Source organism: Callospermophilus lateralis, chromosome 17 (assembly GCF_048772815.1).
Source record: "Callospermophilus lateralis isolate mCalLat2 chromosome 17, mCalLat2.hap1, whole genome shotgun sequence".
Classification (NCBI taxonomy): Eukaryota; Metazoa; Chordata; class Mammalia; order Rodentia; family Sciuridae; genus Callospermophilus; species Callospermophilus lateralis.
In genome coordinates, this window is record NC_135321.1 from 20,836,396 (window position 1) to 20,860,687 (window position 24,292).

Here is a 24,292-nt window from a genome sequence, read left to right on the forward strand (position 1 = left end):
ACCCAGAAAAAAAAACAATTCTCTAATTCCTGGGGTCAAGTATTGATTTTACAAAATATTTGAGTATCTCTACCAAAGGAAGGAAATTAATAAGTTTTTGTTTTACATTTTCAAATATGTTAATGCTGTCACCAACACTAGTCAAAGGGTTCAGTGATATAGTCAACTGTGGGCCTTTCTGTGGTAAATTTCCCCCTCATTGCTAACTCTGCTCTGTGAATTTCCTGATCATTTCTGAAAAACAATGGTCCTCTCTGCTGTATGGATTTTTTCAACATAGCCATTGGAACTAAAGAGTTTAAAGGAGAGAACATCAATAACTAAAAACAAGGAAGTAAACTATAGTGATTCATGGTTATTTGGGGCTTGAAGATAGACAAAATGATACAAGTTTGAAGGGCCAGTTCACCTCTTTTCTACTTTGGGTTTTTCTCTTCTTGGTTTATACAACTGTAAAATGGAGAATAAATAGTAATGGGTTTTTGTATGGGGTTTGTGAAAGTTAAATTAGATTGTGTATATCTAATGCATATGGTACAAAATAGACACTGAGGTCCTTTCAATAAATATTAGCTTCTAACTGTCCATAGGTAAATTTTCCCTCCCTACTGTGGGTCAAATTCTGTCCCCTTCTTAGCATGTCTCTATAATATCATTTTCCACATCCAATTTCATATATTTAAGCTTCTTGTCTTGCTCTTCTAGGCTGTGAATTCCTTAGCTGCAATGATACTTCTCATATATCTATGCCATTTCAAATGTCCATTTATTCAAGGAATATGGGGACCCCTGAAATGTTTGTGAGGTGGGACAACTTATCAATATATCTGATGGTCTGCTTCCTCAACTTAAAAGGAAATGGAAATATTTCTATTCTATGTTATATACGTTTGTGAGGAATAATATGCATAATTGCAAGAATACTTTCTCATTGATTACTATATTTATAAAGGCATCTCAATATAGTTACATTGTTATATAATGCGACAACATTGCATAATTGTAACATTTCTCCTCAAGAAAGACTTCATACTGCACAATTCTAGGAGCAAAATGTAAATCACTTACATTTACCTAGATTCAATCTGCATATATCACCTACTTAAAAAATTAGAACATTCATTAGAAAAGTAGCAATCACTCACAAATATGATACATTTCTCTGTAATAATAAAAATGCCAGTCATGAAGAAATTTTCAGCTTTATATTCTAGAAAAATTCAATAGAAGAAACAAAATTCCTTTAACCATTAACATCTACAAAGTTTTCTGGATGAAGGTAAAGTACACTGCTCCATGAAATAGCAAGTAACGGATTTAAAGGGATTAAACTTGCCTTCTTTGGTCTTCTCAGAAATAGACTGCTAGAGAGAAAACAAAAGGAATAAAAAGGAGAACTCATGAAAACAGAAGACAGACCAACATAGTAGAAGATGGGGATCAAGATGGAGGGAGAAGGAGAGGTTATAAGGAAGTACTGGGAAATAAAATCAACCAAATTATGCTATGCCCATGAATTCCACTTTCATATACATAATTATAGTACACTAATTAAAAAACAATAATAATTTAAGGGAGACCAGTAAAGCAAGGTATTCCAGGAAAGGGAGGAAAGAAATGACTGAGCAGTTATACTGGCCAAATTATGTCATGTGCATATATGGATATGGCATAATAAATAACAATATTATGTAATTATAGTGTACCAATAAAACTATTCAACCCAATTGTATGTTAAGGTCTTCTTTTACAATGGTAGCAAGATGATGGTCATCTAGTCTTATATTTAAATTGATTTTGTTACTGATAATTTTGCAACTACTAATATTTAATGCTATAAACTCAGTTTGTCAGATTTTTCTGGCAGAAAAAAATGCTATTTTCATTTGACTTAGTATACTCAAATAATGATTTTTTAAAATGAAGAGAATCAGAATTTGATTTGATTCACAAGTACTCACTAAAGATCTTTTGGATACAATTTTTAGGAAGGGTCCACTGAGTTCTTATAGAATTATAGTAAAGCTATCTGTGTGGGTTATATTTGTATTTGATGTGACACTGGCACTGGCATGGGAAGTATGTCAGGCCTGTGGTGGCTGAAAATCTAATTGTCAACCACAAAGGAGGACACCAACATGATGACTACTAATTGGTTATGAAAGGAAATATAGGTAAGTATTTTGGACAAATTGCTTCTCTGACCCTTGTTTTATTCACCTATTAATGAAGATTATAGCCAACTCAGAAGCTAACTCAAATATAAATTGAGTTTAAATATGACAAAATGTGCAAAGCACTTTGCAGAATGCCAGTCACGTAACAACACTCAGAAAACATTAGCCTCTCTCCACTTTATTTCAGTCACCCTGTGTAGACATTCTGGGCACAAAGTTCTTTTATGAGACTTCTCTTATTTAACTTTGAAGGAGAATCTAATAAGCTTGATGTTACTGTGTATCTGTATCATTTTTATACAAAGGTTATATTTTTTTGTAGAAAATAATGGTGAACAAAAGGAATACAAATAGTGATGCTCCAGCTTGAGGAAAAACAATAACATTGAAAAAACTACAAGGTTGAGAATCCTTTATCTGAAATGCTTAGGACTAGAAGTGTTTCAGATTAAAGAATGTTTTCAGATTCTGAGATCATTGCATATACATAATGAAATGTCTTAGGGATGGGATCCAAGTTGAAACATAAAGTTAATTTAAGTTTCATTTATACATTATACACATAGCTTGAAGGTAATTTTATACATTATTTTTAGTATACCTGTGTATACTAAAAATAATGTGTATATATATACATACATATATATGTATATACATATATATGTATATATATATATATATATATATATATATATATATATTAATATAATTGTCAACCACAAAGGGCAAGTGTAGAATTTTTATTTGTGGATTTATTTTGGCACTCAAAAAGTTTCAAATTTTGGTCTAGTTTCTGCATATGAGAGAAAAAAATCTGACCATTGACTTTATGTGTATCTATCTGTATCTATATTTATCAGTCTCAATAGATATACATAGTCATACATACATACATATATAGATACCTATAAACAGATATATATATATAGATAGATACACATAGTCATACAATCTATCTGTGTGTCTCTCTCTCTCTCTCTCTCTCTCTCTCTATATATATATATATATATATATATATATATATATTAAATATGTGTATTTTAAAAAGTAAATTAAAAGAATAAATATCAGTAGTACAGAAGAAGGGAAACAGATAAGGGAAGAGAGAAGAACAAGGAGAAGCCTTGGGGACTAAAGATGGGAAAATTATATTTCATATTTCTCTGATGATGTCAAAATGGACCCCAACTATAATTCATTAATTTTAAAATGTAACTTATTTCTCTGACAATAAGTTGTTTTCCAACATCAGAAATTTATCTGTTTGTATATATGCAAATAAATCACATATTACCAAATAAACTCCTATGATAACAACTTTTAAAGTGTTAGAATTTTGAACATTTTGGATTTTGAGTTTTCGGATTATGGATGGTCATCATTTAGCTGTAAAAATATAGTAAATATTTATAGTAGAGGGATAAAGAAACAGATCAAAGGAACAGGATACATAAATAGATACAAACATACATGGTCCACTGATTTTCAGTAGATGTACTAAATAATTCAATAAGGAAAGCAGAGTCTTTCAGTAACCTGCACTAACAAAACTAGATATTTACATAACGAAAAATAATCTTGGCCCCTTCCCAAATCTATATATAAAATTAATTCAAGATGTATTATATAACTACAAATAAAAACCAATAAAATACACAAAAATATCTTTACACATTGAACTAAAAAAAGATTTCATAAATAGATAAAAATAAGTATTAATGAAAGAAAAAAATAATAACTTAGACATCAAAATTAGAAATTTCTGCTTATCAAAATACAATAGGAAGAAAGTGAAATTGCAAACTTTATATTTTGACAGCATTATGATATAAAAATCTGAAAAGAATTTACTTCTAGAATAAAGAATTTCTACAAGATCAATAAAACAACTTTAATGTGTGGTCAAATCTTGGTTAGCCCACATGGTCAATAAACATAGAAAAAGATGCTCAACATGTTTAGCTACCAGAGAAACACAAACTAATGGCACAACCAAACAAAACTACCCTGCACTGCCAATATTTGCTATAATTAATAAGTTTAACAAAACACATTGATCTTTAGAATTGGACAAATGAAACTTTTGCACACTGATGCAGGGGATTTGATATGGTTTATTCATTTTGGAGAACTATTTCTAATAAAGTGAATATATATTTAAATTATGATAAAGAGATTTATACCTATATACTTTATGAAGAGAGTTTATGTTCATTAAAAACAAGTTCAAGAAAGTTGCAGCATATTTCTTTATCATGTTTCCACAGTAAAGTAATTTAATTACTTATCAATAGGAGACTGGACACACAACCTTTGTAATATCTGTATAATGCAGTTATACTTCAAGATAAAAAGGAACAAAATACTGTAAAACACAACAATGCAGGTGAATTTCAAAGACATGCTAAGTGAACTGAGCCAGACACAAATGGACAAATTCTCTATGACTCTATTTATATGAGGTACTTAGATTAGACAAATTCAGAGCCAGAAAGTAGAATAGAGGTTATCAATTTCTGGGATGGAGGAGGAGGAGGAGAGAGTTATTATCTACTAGATACAGAGTTTCTATCTGGAATGATTTGAATTTTCCAGAGATAGATAATGTTAATGGTTGCACAACAATATAAATGTACTTAATTTCAATGAATTGCATACTGAAATGGTTAATAGAGTCAATGTTGCTACCTATATTTTACTATATACAAAAAGTTGCCAAATGATCTTGGTTGAAATTGTGTATATGTGTGGTTGTGAGAGTCCAGATATTTTGTTTTTGCATTAGAAACTTAAGGGCTTTATGATTTTATATGAACACTTTAATGCTTTCTTTATTAATCCCCCCCAAAGAAAATGAATGAATAGAAGATGAGAATCTGTGGAAAGGAGAGGTGACTTATTTTTCTAAGAGTTTTTTTTTCTCCATACAAATCTTTTTCAGACAAAAGAAAAATAATCCCAGGTACTACATGTCATTCTAAAAGGTTTAAATTTTCATTAAAGCTAGACAGCAGACAGGCTTCCACAGAAATAATGTGAATCTGTGCCCACATCCAGCAGGGATAATGATTCTTTTAATTATAAGTTACTGGGATAAATTCAAAAAGACATGATGGGCAGGCATTAGGTAACTAAATAATAAATAGTAATTGCATTTCTTCCTTTGCATTTTTCAAGGGTAAAACACTTGAGAACCTCTACTTGATATTCCTTACACAATGTACCCTCTGTGTCATGAAGTCATTTGAAATAATGTCATTTGATGCTGTGCATCCAATAACTTTAAATAACATCATTAACATTAGAATGAAAAGAATGGAAATCTGCTATCTGGAGGCCATCCTTTTCATACTTAAGAGGTTTGTCAAACAAAAATTATGTGACTCTCCCTTTGTTACACATATTTGTCTTGTGTAAATAATAAAATGAATATAATTATAAGAAAGAAGAGAGAAAAGAAAGAACAAACTGGTTATCAAAAACTTCAACTTTAAATCAATCATTATGAAACAAATCATTATTTTCTTAAGGGAGCTAGCTATTAAAAAATATCAGCAACTTGCTGAGTGTGTGCGTGTGTGTGTGTGCGCACACACACACACACACACACATCTATGCTCTCTCAGTATACAAAAAGTAAGCACTAGTTTAGGTAGAAAACCAGAGTTTGTCATCCAGTTTTGTCACGGGACTGTGGAGGGATTGAGACATGTCTACGTTTTATGTTGTCTCTAAAATTAGGGTTTGAGGTGACCTTATGTCTAAAGTCCTTTCAAGTTTGTCCCTTAATAGTCACTGTTCAGGAGAGTGATGGGTTTTCATAGGGCATTCACATACTTTGTGTGGTATATGTCTGGCTTAAGTTTATGTGTTCATGTCTGGGGTCTTGAGCAGTTAAAAAACCCAACCCACCAACACATTTCAAGAGTAGGAAGAATGCAGAAGACATTTCCTTCATTTCTGCATTTTGCTTTTACTTGGACACCTGAATTATTCCATATAAAAGAATATTCATACCAATCTTAGTTATAAGCACTGGTTCACATGTTTGATGAATGATTCACAAATATAATTCAACAGAGTTTTAAGTAAAATCAGACAATTTAGTAGAAATGATAAAGTCTAACAGGATAACCCTTTTTTTTTTCTATTATCACACCTGATTTTGTTATGGCTTTGAAAGAGAAATGTGGTAAGTATTTTGACCTTGAAACTGAAGGAAATGTGATGAAATGGAAAGTTGAAATAATTATTTAAATAAAGGAGCTGCCAATACTTTAAGGAAAAAATGTATATAGAAAGACTGTATCTTGATATGATTTTTATTTATAAGAGAACAGGCTTGATCAAAGGAGTCCTACCCCTGAATTCTGCTGGACCTTTTAGATACAGGCAAAAAAATGTGAATTTTTGGGTGAAAGAGAATAAATATCTGAATTAGTTTTGTGAATGATATAGGGAAATACAGAGCGAACTGAAGACATATTGGATTAATATCTGACATGATAACTCTTTGGAAAGAGCTAGAGAAGGTCAACAGGAGTGAAAGTTTACTGGCTAGTTTGGGGTTCTCCTGGTGTGTGCTATTGTGCCACTGGAGGGTCTTCCTGGCATTCATTTGCTTAACTTTAGGAACAGGCAAGGCAGCTCTTAGGACTGATAAGAGATAAATGATAGTGGCATTGAAGAAAAAACTTAATAATACAATAGTCAGCTTTTTATTGCAGTGACAAATGCTGAGAAAACAACTTGGAAGAAGAAAGTTTATTTTGGCTCATAGTTTCCATGGTTGATCAGATCCATTGCTTTGGGGCTGAATGTTCCAGAACATCATGGCAGAAAGGAGGGCCAGAGGAAGGCTGCTGGGCTTATGATAGCCAGGAAGCAGAGTAAAAGAGGAGGGGGCCAGGGATGATATGCAGGTCCCAAGGGCATGTCCTCAAGGACCCGCTCCCTTCAGCAAGGTTCTACCTCCTAGTTTCCTTCCAACAGTCCATTCAGTTTATGGATTTATCAATGTATTAATCAGTTGATGAGGTGAGACGCCTATGATCCAATCACTTCTCCAAAAACCCACCTCTGAACATTGCTGAATTGGAAACTTTAGGGAACATTCCAGGTCCAAACAATAACCAACAACAAAATGAAAATATTCTGGAGGGTGCTAAGTCTGTTTAGTCACCTAATCAATCATAAGGTCCAATTTGCCAAAGGGAGTAAAATAATAAGGAAAATAAGGAATTGGTAAAGAAATGAGGGGATCAAGGTGAAAATGTTGATGAGGTGAACCATGAGCGTAAAAGTAGCAGAAACATGGAAGTAAAGATGGCCATCGGATATGATGGCTTTGGAAATTAAGGCTTTTAATGTAAATATTTTCAAGGGAAATGAAAGCAGGAGGGAAGATTATTGAGATTGTACATTAAGTGGGCCACAGAGTTAGCATCTTGTACGTTACCTGACACATTCCAATAAACAAATCTTTGTTTATTGATGGCAGATTAAAGCATAATTTTCCCTAGTACTTTAAGAGGTTGTGGTGGTTAATCTACTACAGAATGTAACAAAGATAAATAAAGGGGCCTTGCATACAAGACAAAGTCTGCCACCAAACACAGTTAAGGAAATGCAGTGTGTTAGCATAATTCATGACATACTTAAATGGGTCCATAAGATAATAGGACCACACTCAACATCAGTGTGATTGTAGAATACAGAAATAATACTGTGATATTTAACAGGAGGAAGGCACTCTGAAGAGCTTTCTGCTAGTCACATGACATCTTCGAACTATGTGGAGGAAGATGACATATCAAGTAGAGTCCTGACAAGCAAATGAGAAATATTTGTAGAAAATAAGAATATTTAACTTGGGGGAAAGAATTGATGGAAGGAAGGGAGGGCCTGACATCATCAAATATTCAGAGTCATGCCATAAGAGAAAGTCACTAAACTCACTAGATTTGTTCTTTATAGTCCCAGGGGAAATTATTATGACAAACGACTGGGAGTTCTAGAAGGAACAGACTTGAATATAAATTTCTGAAAGTTAGTCCTCCATAGGTTAGAAATGGTTGTTTAGGGAGGAAAAAAAAATCCCTATCATCAGAATAGTTTAGGCATAAGCCTAAAGAAGGTGAAAAGAGACTCCGGCATCAGATGAGCAATGGGAGAATGAGACTTTTAAAAACCTTTCAGCATCTATTTTACAAGTCGACAAAATGAAAATTATAGGTTTAAGATACCTTCTTGGTGATTCTGACTTTTATTTTGTTGATGTAACGGAGGAGACTGGAGGTTGGTTGAAGTGGAATGAATTGAAATTGTTAATATTGGAAGATTCATATAACATCTTGAGGATTAAACAGAATTTGTGTGAGACTCAGGTATTTGAAAGCCTAAATCCAAACTCACTTAAATATTATTTTCTGAGCTCTGAAAATTAGTTTATCAAGTTGAAAACCCAGGGCTGAAGTAAGTCTCTAGTTTATTCAAGAAAATAGCCTCGTCAAAGCTGCATTATCATTAGACGCAATCCTCTGAAAAGGCAGGAGCAAGCTTGCTGACGGTTGGTGTGGGAAGAGATACCCACTTTATTATCTGTTTCATACACAGGGATATTGATAGCTATCATAATCATAGATTTCTCTCATCATGTAATTATTATGACACGTATTGTTTTTATGAACATTTTAGTCATTCATGACTTCTCATCCCAAAAGTCAATAACATAGTCAGAAATAGATTTCCCAGGAACAGTATCATCACAAAAGTGTTTATGTCGTTTGAACCAAATGTGAAATGACAGCATGATAGATGCTTTTCCCTTTGGCTACAGAGCATCACTTCCCATCAATGTCAGTTCCTCACAAGACCAACATGTCACAGAATAAGTATATTTTTCTCACTGGTAACATCTGACTCCTGTGTGCATCACTCTGTCGAGTTGTATCCCATAGTAAAGATCTTGACATCCATGTCCTCCTCAGTGTGAAGAGAAAAGCTATTTTAAAATCAAAACCAGGTTTCTAGAAAATAGTCTCAGAAAAAAAAGCACATTCCTTTTATTGAATAATACAATAAACATGCCTATATTTTTACAGAGTTATGCCTTTAGGAAAAGCAGACCCCAAATTTCCTGTTTGTAGATAATTCTAAAATCAAGAATTTACTATCGATTATAGACATAAATCAGAGAAGTGGTCGAATGAAATTTATACTTTTCATCGAGTGTTCTAAACTGAATATTGGTATATAGAATTTTTAGATATTTGATAATTTTAAGTGAGGATTCTTAAGCAAGCATTTTATCCCTTTGTACAACCTTCAAAGAAATACAAAAGAAAATATTGGTCTATTTGTCTTGTTATATTGCAATTCAGACAGCTTATTTTAGTGCTCTAAATTCCAGGTTATTTAATGATAAGTTCTCCTAAAGGATGCCAGTATCTAATTGCTAAATAATATGTGCAAATTAACTCTTCGTTTTATAAGTGAATCAATGAAAATGATTAATGAATAAATGTCCAAATAAGAGACACAAAAGTGCATATTATTATGCAAAATTAGATACTGGAAGCCCTTAAGAAAAGAACTTTATTTTCTAAATAACCCCCCAAATCTGACCATTTCACTTTTAAAAGGCTTAAATAATCCATCCCTAATGAAGTTATTTATATTCATTACAAAGATGTTATTAGAGGCACTATATAATTCTTCTACTTCAGGGACATATAAAATTATAGGTTAGTTTTAAAGACAAAAGTATAGGTTATAGACAGTAGGCAGGAAAAACATCTGTAAGTAAATTTGCTAAAGTAAATGCTGAATGCAGTTCTATTATGCAGGCTGGTCACTTGCTTTCCACAGAAGATATAGAGTTTATCTATCATTCAACACTGAAGATGGAGGAACTATTTTCTGGACTACCCAATGAAGATATAATTTGAATATATATTCATATCCTCATGTTAGTAATCAATATCATGTAATGGTTAGTCTGGTAGCCAAATAATTATTTGCATCTACTCTTGTTCTGTTTTTTCCTAGGAATATGAGAAAAGTGTGCAGATTCCTAGTCCTTAGAGCAGATATATAAAATGCATGTGTTTATGATAAAGAACTGGATATTCCTCTTGATTCCTTCATCTATATTTTGAAAAATCATTTCATGTTCATAGCCACAATATAACTAGGTCAACTAATTGTTTACCTGAGGTGTCTCAGAGCCTGCTGAGGGAAGGAGGGAGAGACTAAGAAATAGGCACCCCAACACTCACCCTTGTCCACTGGGATATAATAAATGCTCAAAAACTCACTCTCAGGGAGAAAAAGACTTGATCTGTACCATTTGTTGCGTTCTGTGGTACAAATAAATGCAACAGGGCCAATTTCAAGCTACCCATGTCATGCCACTGGAAGTGGAGTTGGGAAGAGATGCCCCATATTCCCACCACAATGATCTGACATAAATAACTCAAGGGCGTAGATACTGTTAACATGTACAGATATAAAAAAAGAAGTGGTATGTTTAACAAATATTTACTTTGTCTTTACTATAATTTAAATTTAAGCTTTTGTAATTTAGCTTGTAATGATGGTTGTGTTTAACTCTGAGCTCCCAAGATTTCTAAAAATGTTAAAAGCCAATTCTTGTTTGTTGGAAGTGCTGAAATGCTGAGAATTTATTGTGGACAAGCAACCAAAGAGGCCTCTTATTAAACTGGGAGAGCTAAAGTTTTGAGCTTTCTATGACAGTTATATATGTCATGTACTTAAATCTTTGTTTATTATTAAACAAATAAATTAGAGAAGATAAATATATGCAAACATAACCAAGATGGTTAACAGAAATAATCTTTAAATGCTTCATTGATTTTTCTCTAATAAAACTCCCAAGTTAAAAGAGCATCTGGCTATTTTTCAATGAGCAATGTTTATTTTAAGTGATATTATATTTGATTTCATAAAGGGGATTTTCTGTATTGGCCTCTAAATGAACACAAAAATGTTTCTCTTTCTTTGACATAAAAAAGCACATTTGGAAATACTGAAATGTAGATATCTCTGAAGAAACATGCATTGCTACTATAGCTATGGACACATTATATTTTATATATATGTATATACACACACACACACACTCAGTTTGCAATAAGAATCATTGATGCATAAAAGATAAAATATACACTTTACTTAATATTTCAGAAGAGATTGGTTTTATTTAAGCCAGTATGAGACATTTATTTATACAGAAATCTCTTGTATGTGTCTCTCCATCTTTATTCATGTAAAAATAAAATAGATAACTATCTGTTAATAGCTACTGTATCTCAGTTAAAACACAAAAGGGTCTGTTAAACAGATTTCTCTTAAAGATGAGAAATGTTTAATAGGAGGACCTTGAGCTACTACAAAAAATAAAAATGATATTTTTACTATTTAAGGTAAAATTATTTGAAGACACATTAATATATTCTAGCTGACTTAAGATTAGATAGGTAATATGATATTGTTATTTTATAAAATATGAATTTTTCTTAAATATTTTTTACCTACTAAAGCATATTTTTCAACATATTTGGAAAATCCATTTGTACTCACTCTGGAGAGGACTTTCTCCAAAATGGGAAACACATAATGGTGCTTAGATTGTATCAATTTCACAGAGTTTTCAGGTAGACTGAGTAATGTACTGAACATCATTGAAAAAAAAAATGATTTTCTTTGTGAAAGAACGACATAATAAATAAGTTGATTTCAATCTCAAGTTATATTGAAAAAAATATATATATTTATATATATGGATTAGATTAGTTATATTAGATAGATAAATATCAGATATAGCACAACACTAGGGATTTTTAATGAGATTAAACCAGAATCCCTTTGTTGGGAAAAGAGGTCAGACTCAGGTTAGTTACTAAAAAAGCTTTATCTTAAAATACACTCATATTTAGGTTTACTATAATCTGACATTTTTTATAACAATAAATCTTAAATGGTCAACAATCATAATTGCATATATATTATTTCTATTCTAACATGTGAGATAACTATTTCCTATCCTTTTTTCTTGTCTTTGTCTTTGAACCCTTAAAATACTCTCTTCTGAGTCTTCACATTCTGAAGATAACTTTTTTTGTCTTTTCTCTTCTTCTTCTTCTTCTCCTTCTCCTCCTTCTCCTCCTTCTCCTCCTTCTCCTCCTTCTCCTTCTCCTTCTCCTTCTTCTTCTTCTTCTTCTTCTTCTTCTTCTTCTTCTTTTTGGTACCAGGATTGAACTCAGAGCCACTTGACCACAGAGCCACATCCCCAGCCCTGTTTTGTATTTTATTTAGACGCAGTGTCTTACTGAGTTTCTTAGTACCTCACTTTTGTTGAGGCTGGCTTTGAACTCGTGATCCTCCTGCCTTAGCCTCTCAAGCAACTGGGATTACGGGTGTGGGGTACTGAGCCCAGCTATGACCTTTTCTTATATTGCTTGTCTTCACAGCTCCAAAGAGACTAGCATATCTGCATCCACACCTGCTTTCTCTGCCTTTGCTTGTCTTAGCAAGATTGACCTATCTGATCCAGTTTCTTCTCTGGATCCTGGGCCTTTTGGTCCACCAGTAGGATTATATCTTTGCAATTATCGACTGTCTTTTCTGAACTGCATTTTTTTCTTTCTCTATGGTATTTTGTCTAAAAGTTGCAATATCTCACATATTCAAAAATAAAACTTTTTAAAAAAATTTTTTCCCAAAGCTTACTATCTCCTAAAGTTCCTATCCATTTTCTTCACTGTACTTTAGAGCAAAATGTCTGAAAACATTGACAACCCCTCAGTTCAGACCCTTGATGCTCTCTCCATTTTCGATTCCATTCTCACAGTGGCCATTTTGCTGTCATCATTCCCCTGTATCTGTCACTAGCACATGACAGAAGTAACAGCTCCTGTCTTTTAGAAACACTCTTCTATCCTGGGCGTCTGTGAGACCATCCCTACTCACCCTATTCTTGCTCCTCCTCAAATGTCCATTTCTAAATGTGACTTGTCCCCAGTTGCAATCATTTTTTTCTATTTTCTCTCCTGAAGTGACTCCTAAATGACTCATAAGTTTGCATCTCCTGGCATGACCTGTCATCAGAACTCTAGTCTCATATACCGAATGACCTACATGATTGACATTCCTAATTTTATACCTAACAGCTACCAAATTCAAAATATTCAAAAACTAATGGTCCCATCTAAAGTAATTTATTCTTACTCATCTTCATCTCTTGAAGCAACTCCACAATCCACCAATTTTGATAGCCAAAAGCCTAGTCACTGTCTTGATGTGCCTTTCCTGCGATGTGCTTTATCGGAAATGTATCCTGATTTTTCTCTTTCAATCTCTTCTTCTGACTCCTGGATTCCTGCCACAATCATCTTCTATGCAACACTCAGTTGTCTCCCAGTTGGTCTCCCCCTTCAGTCTGGATAGATTTCCTCACAGTAGGCAGTGCAGTCCTTAAAACAGTGAATCAGATCACGCCCCCTTTGAAACCCTTTTGGCCATCTACAGAATGAAATCCCAGCTTCTCCGATGCCCTACAAAGCCTCACATGATCTGGCCCCAACCAAGCAATCTATTCATACTGTCCCTTTAGGTCCCCAAATCATGCAGAAATGAATTCTGTCTCCCCAGATTTTGTGCCAGTAATTAGCTGATGCGGCATGCCTTCCCTGAGCATGCACAATGCTGGCCTCCTCTCATAACTCAGCTTCAGTGTCATCTCCTTAAAAAGCCCTTCCCTGACAATCTGATTTAAAAGAGATACTCAAAGCAATTCCTTGTCACATTACTGTGCTTCGTTCTTCACAGAATTCATCACTCTCATCTGCAAATTTTTCATTTATTTGTTTATTAGTCTATTTCCCTGTACTAGAATGTAAGGAAGCATGAAGAAAGAAGGATGTTGTGTTACCTTCGATATAAGCTTTTCTAGCAACAAGGATATCTCAAAGTTGGTATTCTAATAATTAGTTTAATAAGTAATACATACAGAATTGTTTTAAAGAGTAAATTAAGTAGTGCTTTAATTATTTAGCTCATTTCCAGGCACAGAACTCCTGCTGAAAAAGTTAGTTGCTGCAGTTATCATAATTATGATCAGGTGCTCATTTCATATGTGAAGAATGATGATTGCAATGTGTTAATGTGTTAAATCTTTCAGGTAAAATACTGGCATTTTAACAGGTTTCTAATATACACAATACTTGAAGTTACACTAGTGATTTTTTTTTTTTTTTTTGCACAGCAATGAATGTTTCAACATCTCTAAAATCAAATCAATAATAAGCCACTGCTGTTGCCTGCTGGTAGGACTGAACCTATTCATGTTTCCTAACTAATCAACCATTCCAACTATAAGGCCAACCTCCATGAGCTAAATTAAAATCAGAGACCTTATCACTAGACCCAGGTTCATTTAATTTAAGCCCATTATTAAACCTACCACTTTTCAAAAATGTATGACTTGAAGGAAATCTCATTAAACTTCATGGAAAGGCTAAAGTAAGCTTTGCCTTCAGAGCTAACCAGAAATGGAGCCATTAGAAATGTGTGTGATGAAGTATAAATTACAAGGTGATATTAAAGCCAGACTAGAGCTCAAAAGAGAAAGATATTCTATCACATATTTTAATCTCTTTTTCAAAATCCTTTGTGAAGGTAGACTAAATAGCAATGATGATAATAAATTTGGAAAGAGCAAAATACAGCACCCTCAAAACATAAAACAGCAAAAACCTGATGTATTTTAAGTATTTGAAATATGAAAGATGAGAAGATTCTAGAAAGTCTTTTTCTAAGTCCGATTTATATTACTCAATAGTTCACATTGGCATGGAAATTTAATCATGTCTCTAGTCTGTTCAAATCTTATAATAGTTACCAAAGGAGTTTTTAACTCCCTATTCTACAGTTATGCCTTTAGGCGCTTTATAAAAATTTATTCCTTGATTTGTTTCTATTCTAACTCTTCATAATTCTAATTTTTCTTTTCTTTTTCACTAAATCCATATTTATTTTTAAATTAATTTATATGATAATACACTTTTAGGGAGGATGATATTGTTCAACATATGGGATACACTGTTCTCCTTTGGAATTTATATGATGACATTAAAATAATTAACTTTGAAAAAGTTGTAAAGATAATATTTGATCTCTAAAGTTTTTGTAGAAAAAATAATTCCAGAAAAGCTGAGTTAAACAAATATTTCTCATTGTCTTCAGTAACTCCTATATTTCTCCCAATTGTTTAAACCAAAGCAACCTCATTCCTTGAGAAGGTATCTTGAGACAAATATTCTCTGGAACAGATTTTAGTAATAACTGCTCTAAGAAAATGTTATGAGACTGTGATATAAAACACATTTTGAATTTCCAGAATAGTCTCTCGGTCAACTTATTTACACAATGCATTAACTTTGCAAGCTGTATTTATATAAATTAAACAATGTTTATTCTTTCTTTTTTTTTAACTTTGCTACCATTCTTTCCAATTCATTGTTTATTAACTGTATTTTCACTGAATAAAAGTTTGTTTTGTTTTTACAACTTCAAAAAAAGTCAAAGAATTAATTTAGCTGTGGTTTAGGAGATCTGGATTAAACTGTGATTAGATCAGATAAGAAAATGAAACTTGTGACAAAAAAAATGCTTTTAATATTACTCCAGAAAAATGCCATACAGGCAGCTGTCTTTTCTTACTATTAAATATGACAGTTATATCAGTTGGTTTTCTAAAAATAATTCATAAAGGTAGAACTTTGGAACAGAAATATTCTGGAAGCACCTTCAATAATGGAAAGTGAGGAGTTTCTTCTGAACCCATTAAGCCATCTGCCTGTATTTCTGACCATGATGACTCATTAAATTCCTTTCCCTATAAGAGTAAGGATCTGAAACCCTTAAAGTGCTTTATTTCTCAGTTATAATGAAAGAAAATAAAAGAAATATTCTATGAACTACTCTGCTCCCTCCTTTATCAAGGAAATCAGAATGCTGAAAGTAGAATGGGGGCTTCCAGGGACTAGGTCAGGGGAGGCAAGGGGAGTGATCGTCTATAGGTATTGGGCTTCGCTGTGGGAAGATGAGAGAAGTTATGCAGGTGGAAGGTGATGAAAGTTGTGTAACAAACAGTGTGAATGTTGCTCAGGTAACTACCTGTAGATTTTAAATGGATAAGATAGGGCTGTGGATATAATTCAGTGGTAGAGCATGTGCTTAATACGTCTAATCATAAAGAAATGATAAAATGATAAACTTTGTGCTAAGTATATTTTACTACAATTAACAAAATATCAATTAAAGAAAGAAGTAGGCCAGGAGTGGTGGGACATACCTTCAAAGCCAGCTTGTGCAATTTAACAAGGCCCGAAGCAATTTAGGGAGACCCTGTCTCAAAATTAATAATAATAATAATAATAATAATAATAATAATAATAATAATAATAGTAATAATAATAATAATAATGGCTGAGGATGTGTAGCTCAGTGATTAAGTGCCCCTGGATTCAATCTCAGGGACCAAAAATAAAGAAAGAAAGAAAGAAGAAAGAAGGAAGTAGGAGAGCCAATATACAAAGATGGATTCTACCCAAATTATAGCTCAGTTTTAGACTTCAGAAAACCTCAAGATTTATTACATGTTGTCTGATGTTAATGTAACAAAAAAAAATTTATAGGCTGCTGTATTCCACAAATTTTTGACAAATAAAGAATAGACTGTAAGAACTATCAGGAAATATTGCCTTTCTTATAATTATACTCCTACTTCCACACCATTTCTCAAACTTTCAGTCATTATCTATGTTAAAAGAATAGTCACATGACAAATAAACAAAAGAATCAATAATTAAAATAAATACAGAAGATCTATATCTATGTGGATAAAATTGATGGATAACTAGGCCACATCCTACATTCAACAGAAAAGCTTTGCATACTATGACTGAGTACATATATCAGCCTCATTTGTGTGAGCCTCATCATTAGTGCATTTAAACTGTCCATTGGTAAGCAGATGCTGGTTTCTAATTTATCCTTTAGTGAAATCAATCACTGAGGGCTCCTATGTGTCCCCTTGTTCTACATTAATTCCATTTCAGAAATTCACTCCATTTATGAGCAAGGATTTGGAGCTTTGGCAGAAAGTCAGTGGTCAAAATTGATTTTATGAAGGACTTAGAATAGTTAAAAAAGAAACAAAAGAAGAGGTTTTTTTTCTCTGTGAGCTACCTGAGACAATGCCTCTGTCCAACATAACAGAGACCAACACTCACAGGAAGCATGTTGAGACTAGTGAAAGAGACCCAGAAGACCTTTGTAAAAAGCATGTTTCCAGATGGTTGAGATGCAACAGAGAGGAAAGTGAATTCAACTCCTTTTGCACAACCAACAGACAACCCAGTTTCTAGGAAAAAAAAAAACACAAACACAAAGCAAAAACACAGAGGACTTGCAAATTAATATTGTAACTCAAGTTGATGGTTTGTTTCTCATTCCACTAGTTTCTCCCCATTTTCTCAGCCCCAACTGGGAATCCAGAGCAAGTGACTCACTTAGAAACCACCTGGCTACGGACTTGTGTTTCTAAGAGGTGTCATTACCCTAATGGCAGGGGACAGAGATCTCAGCCCAACTTCATCATGTCACACTATTTCTCCAGAAACAGGTCTCTCTCTTCAGTAACCCAATAATACAACAATCAGATTTCCTCTCTGCTATTACAAGACAGAGGGACTTAAAACATCTGGGGCCAAAATTACAGTTTGTTTGCAGTGTTGGTAATTGTTGTTTTAATTCTACCTTTGGGTAGTATCTGGGTAAAGGAAATTAAATGAACTCAAAACACATTTTCAAGCTTTTAAAGCATGCCAAGTTCTACTGAAATGTGGGGGAAGTGAGGCACTTTAAGTTGCAAGAACACCCCAGGAACTTATTACACCAAGGCATCATGTACACTATTGGATTGTGAGTGAGTAAATGGGAACCAGGTTTTAGGGGTGTAACAGAAAGACATTCACATAGGTAAACCTGGTGATTAAGAGTAAAGATTTCAACAATAGACAAGTGTGAGGTGATATAATGGGAGGAATCCACAGTTCTGCATTGTTTAGATTTTTAGATTTAAATTCTTAAGTGTCCAATGATGCATGTGACATGACTCAATAGGTTTTTTTGATGGGTGGGATAATTAACTTTTCATTCCCTGAAGTCACTTCCTAGTGCCCAGTCAATATCTGAACTTGTGAGTTAAGCCCTGCAAACCCTAATCAATTTATTTCTGCTGATTTCTCTCAGTCTACAAAGATATAATGATAGAAAGATATAATGATTCCAAAAAGGCATAATTATATAGCCACAGATGTTTGGAGCTATACAAATTTTGGGATTCTCTCTCAACCCCTGTGATCAGTGAGGAAATAAGATAAACTTTGAATTGTCACAACAGATTGAATGTGGTTAGGTGAAAATGAATATTCTCTCAAGTTTTCCTATTAAATTCTGAGTTCTGTGAAGGCTAGGTATGGTTTGTATCAAGAGTTTTACACATGATATATAGTAGGTATGGAGTCAAAGCTGAATGAATAAATAAAACTGAGACATACTTGATTTCTAGAGTCTCAAAAGATCTGGCTAAAAATGCCAGGTATCTTGAGTCCTAGCATACTCTAAATGTTCTTATTCCTAGAACTTTTCAAATGGAACACAGAAAAGTAGACGGGTGCCCACATTAGCTCTTTCCCTTCTATAAGCTTGTCTTCTATAAACTAATTAAATTTGGATATTTATTTGTTCAAATAATTGATTTCAAAGTAAATTCAAGAAAACTATTTTTATTTCAAAAATGTGTCCTAATACAGCAGTCACATTTAAAAATATGGACTTCTAAATTATTATCTTCCCCTGTGAAGATGTGACTTCTTGTAAAGAAATTTTACTGTGAGAAATAAATATCTCATCATAATCCATTGCTACTTGAAATCTAAAATATTTAACTTATTATTGCTAAACAAAATGTGTGGCCACAATTAGCCTGCACAATGTTTTATTATTTCAACTTTATCAATGGAACTCACTATATTGGATTGAAAGGCTAAGAGAATTCCCTTCAGTTCCTTTATCTACATGTGTGAGAATCTCTCTGAATGTTCCAGATATGGATTTCTCAGGCCAATTCCCTTACTGATGTCCATAAATAATGAATATGTATAAATCATCATTTTATACTTCAAAATGACAATTTGGTTCTATGTTCAGAAATATCAGTCCTTTTTCTTCAAAAATACTTGCAGTACCAAAATTCTTCAATGACCATCAATAAAACCAGCATTTTTTCCTTAGAATTGCAAATATATCTTAGAATAAATTTTCAAAATGTGACTCTTATCTTTTTATCTTAAAGGAAATTCCCAAGTTAAAAAAATGTAAAAAGTTATAATTCTGTTAATCTAAAAATTCATAATACTTATTCAACCATGATATTTCTTTTACAACATGACTTGTTCTTTGAAATGGTAGTAGTCAAAGGTAAGCATTATGTATTTGATAACTTTTATTTTGAACAAAAGAATATCAAAATATAGTACTATTTTTGGCTTTCCTGGAATCAACATACTGTGAATGTAAAATACAGTGTTTTGATTATTCAATTTCTATCCTCTTGAAAATCTCAAAGAAAAAGAGTTAATAATTCCTAATTCCTTAGAATCTAGGAAATAAGATAACAGAGGGAAGAAGAAAGGGAGACAGAGTAAGAGACTTTCTAAAGCCTACTGTATTCCTTCTGAAAGGTGAATGAAAAGTCATTTTTTTCTAGCAATGCAGTGCTTGAGAAATCAACTACAGGAGTATAGAAGACGATGCAGCCACATGGGGTTGTTGCAAACAGTGCATATTATAGAAAAAAGTGAGTTGTAATATTTGTGTGTATATACAAATATACATATATAAAATTATGTTGGAAAAGTCAATTTTGCAACCCAGGAATTCTCTCTTTAAGAAGATAGTAAATTTATATTCAAATACAGTCAGCCTCCACAGTCATTTGATAATACCTTATTCACAGTTCAGAAGAAAATATTCACCCTTTGCAGAAGTACACTTGTAAAGGACATGAGCACACAAACATAAAATTGCTTATGTATCCATTTCTATGTTCTGCCCTGGAGGAAAAGTGTGCATGAAACACTCTCATAATAATGGATCTTTAAACAAGAGAAACTACAATATATTTTCAAATTTTAATTCAACATATGATAATTGTAAAATCTACTTGGCTTTGCACTAGCAATCTATTAAGTTGAACAGCATATCTGTAAAAGATTTAATGTTCTTGCAAGAAGTGTCTTTTTTTTTTACAAATATGTTAATTTGGGGTTTTATTTCTTATCTTATTTTTTTCCTCCCTGGATTCAGTTATTTTCTTCATTCTAATTGTGTATTTGTCTCACTGTTTCTTATCTATCTAATACAGTGGTTAAAATATGAAGATACCAATTTCAGAGACATTTAATTAACTCTAAAAGATAATAAATTCATTTGGCATAGACAAATCTGATCTCAGCCACAAAATAAAGCTTCATCATAGATTTTTGCAAAATATGACAAAGAAGTGCTCATGGAATGAACACTTCACTACCAATACAATATTAAATTCTTTGCATATGTTATGTCACCACTTTCTCATGATAGGCCAATAAGGAAGGCTTTGACACCATGCTATTTGAGCACAGAAACAGGTGTGGTGATGCTGGATGCTCTACTAGAACCACACGCAGTTTAAAAAAGGGGAAAAAGAAAAGGGAGTGTGAAAGTAAAGCGTATGTCTTTCCCTAAGACTCATAATTTCCCTGCTCTCTCCAGGAGAAACAATTTAGACCAACCTCTTATTAAAGAGGTGAGTACACTGAGGTCCCTAGGAAGTGAAAAGCTTTCTTAAAGTTCTACACACAGCCTGGTCATGATGACATCTCATCAGATCAGTTCCACCCTCTTAGTGGCTCTGGCATATTTTCAACCCTGAGTCACTCTTGAAATATGGAAATTTTTTTCTGCATTAGCCTATGTATCTTGGGCAATACTTAACCAAATTCAAGCTTGTTTGAAAGTCAAAGCAACTTTTCAGACAAGGAAACCAGTGATGACTGGGTAGCATTGCTTTATAAATATAGTCTCACTGCACCTCAAGAATTACCTTTGATGTCTGTATTTACAAGGGAGGACAGAGACCATCATGAAATAATTCAATTCTGATTAAGCTGGTAGGAACCAAAGTCTTTTCTTGCCCCAGTTCTTTAATTTGCCCCATTTAGGACTCTGCTAGGTATTTGTCTACTATAGTGATTATAGTAGAAGAGACGTCCTTGTCTCTTGTTGAGATACCCTTAACCACTATAACATCGATAAAATCAAATGTATCAGAAGTAAATCCAGTTTATTCAAGTGTGGTGAAGAGCATATGGGATAAATCTGCACTGTCTGTTGTTCCAGAACATTCCTTCACCACCCTGTACTCACAGGATGGCTGGGTTAGCAGAGGTTACACATAAAAAACAGGTAGGGAATCAGTGAGCTTCTGGCTGACTTACCCTTGAGTTGACCACTTCCAGGGAGACGTTCTGAGGTGGGGCACTTGGCACTGAAAGGAATCAAACAAGTAGGATGGTTAATGCCAAAGTCTTGGAAGAGAAACTCCAACCCTCTGGTGAAAAGAGGAAGTATGTCTTTCTCACAGTTCATAATTATAATGAGGTAGGTTAAGCCAGGTGGTCTTTCAAAATTTTCATGAAGAGATGAGAAATAACCTCATTTGTATATGATTTCTCGGTTGGTGGGCCAGTTAGTTATCCATCTAGGGAGCCCCCAAAACTGTTAGGCAAAAGAGCACCTGCTGTGATACCAAATACTGACATTTAATTACAGCTTTCTTATAATAACCTTCCTAGAGAAACCAATGGAAACACACAGGAGATTTCCTAGAGTGGTATTAAAGGTTTAAGAGATTGCACATTTCAGGATCTGCATGGCGTTATGATGAAATATATCATTCTAATGGTCACCCAGGTTGCTTAATCCCTTTAATGCAATGTTTATTATCTCTCTTAAAAGTGTAAAGAAGAAATACTTTCACAGGTTTTTTTTTTTTTTTTTTTTGCTGTTTATAATTAAACCTGTGTGTCTTAGATGCAAGCAGCCTACCAAGTAGCATTAACCCTGTCAATTCCATCAACAAAAGAGCAGTTCATTTTCTCTGGATGTTTCTTTTGATGTACCCACTTCTTCATGGAAGAAAAAGAACATATACAGGTCTATTTTAATACCTGCAAGAAATATTTACTATACCAAAAAGTAAATACTCTATCACGTAAATTATTCAAAGACAAACATTCAATGAATAGCTGTTGGAGGTCAGGGACTATTTTCTAGCTGTCTGGGATGAATCATACATAAAACAAAAAATCCTCCTGTCCCACAAAAGAAATAGAAACAGTATTCAATAAATTCTTTACATGTATTAATCTATATAATGAGTAGCCCCTATCCTTTTTGGTGACAAAATGGTGATATAATAAAAATGAAATATTCCTGGACATTTTCAAGACCTTAGGTCCATTTCTTGTCATGTTTCCCCTTATTTTAACTTGGACAATATCTTTTTTTTTATAAATGTTTCTTATATTTTACACTCAATTTATTTATGCTCTACTCAGATTTCACTTTCCAGAAGGTAACAAAAGTAGTCACCATCACAGCATGTTATTTATCTGATTAATCTTTATATCCTCCGAACTGACATTTCAATTAATATTTACTGAATTGAATTAGGAAACAAATATTTATTTAAATATTGGTTCCTGGACCTTTCTGGACATAGTGGAAATTGCATTAATTTAGTGTGTATTAATTTTGAACCTGTCTTAGTGCCAAACAAAGATGGTAACCACTGAATAAATACTCACCTGGGGCTTGATTTTTATGAATTAAATCAACAATTACTCTTTCATAAACATTCCTAATTTAAGAAATATTTCAGAATTTATTTTTATTTCACATTTTTTTAAAATTAAGTACAGAATGTAACTACCAGAGGGACAAGGCTTTTTGTCTATTTTGATGCTGTGTGAAGTACTGAGAGTTTTCATGTATGTCATTCAGTATGCACATTCAGTTTAGTTGTTGAATGAGTAAATTAATTAACATACAGCTTATATGCTCATAAAAAAAGCTCTTTCATACTCAGGTTTTAGTCACCAGGTCTTGCAATTGTCTTTTTTTAAGTCAAGGTATAAACTGCAATTTTATTATTAATATTAAAAATATTTAATTAATTGTAAAAACTATATTTAAGGTATAAGTTACAATTTTATCATTTAAACTGAGGTAAAACATTGGGGTACATTATGCTCTCTATAACTTTACAAACTTCTAAAATATTATCTTTAAAACAAAATTTGGAAATACTAATATTAGTATTAAATACTAATCAATACTAATATTAAATATTAATACTAATCAATCAGTTCTTAAACATGGAAATATTTCTTGTTTGAATTTAATGTATATTGTCATATTTACATGTCATGTTTTATGTTGCTAATCATATTACACTCATTTGTTGACCAATTTAATGTTATCAAAACAATTTCAGTAATGCTAACTGAATTTATCACAGCTGATTGAATTTTGGAGGAAGGAAAAGGTAGATTTATTTTGTGTTTTGTTCTGGGTACTTTACTATCTATCAGATATATTACCCTCATATATCATTTAAAATTTATAAATGGTATTTAACTACCTATTTCCAGTAGGCCAAGAATACACAAAGACAAAATATAAATGTGTTCATCTTCATTTTGTAACTACCACAATTGTAGAAACATCAAGAGTAATTCCTGTATTACAAATTAAAAGCCAATTTAATAAAATCCTAAATGTTTTCATAATAGTAGCAATGTTGTATTTTAGTTTTCTGTGGTATAAACTTCTCTTACTTTCCACTGATTCACACTAGCTATTCTTACAAGGTCAGGGTAATTAAAGAATTTTTTCTACAGTAAGTTTGGTTACCGATCCTT

At 32.9% G+C, this 24,292-nt stretch overlaps 1 protein-coding gene across 1 annotated transcript in view; it reads right to left on the reverse strand.

The window, feature by feature from the left end:
• The window catches only part of Dcc (DCC netrin 1 receptor), a 1,060,049-nt gene that overhangs the window by 260,949 nt on the left and 774,808 nt on the right, over positions 1-24,292 (reverse strand). The window contains exon 12 of the mRNA XM_076836991.2: positions 21,806-21,855. Coding sequence (XP_076693106.2) covers positions 21,806-21,855 — 50 coding nt within the window. The remainder of the gene's footprint in view (positions 1-21,805; positions 21,856-24,292) is intronic.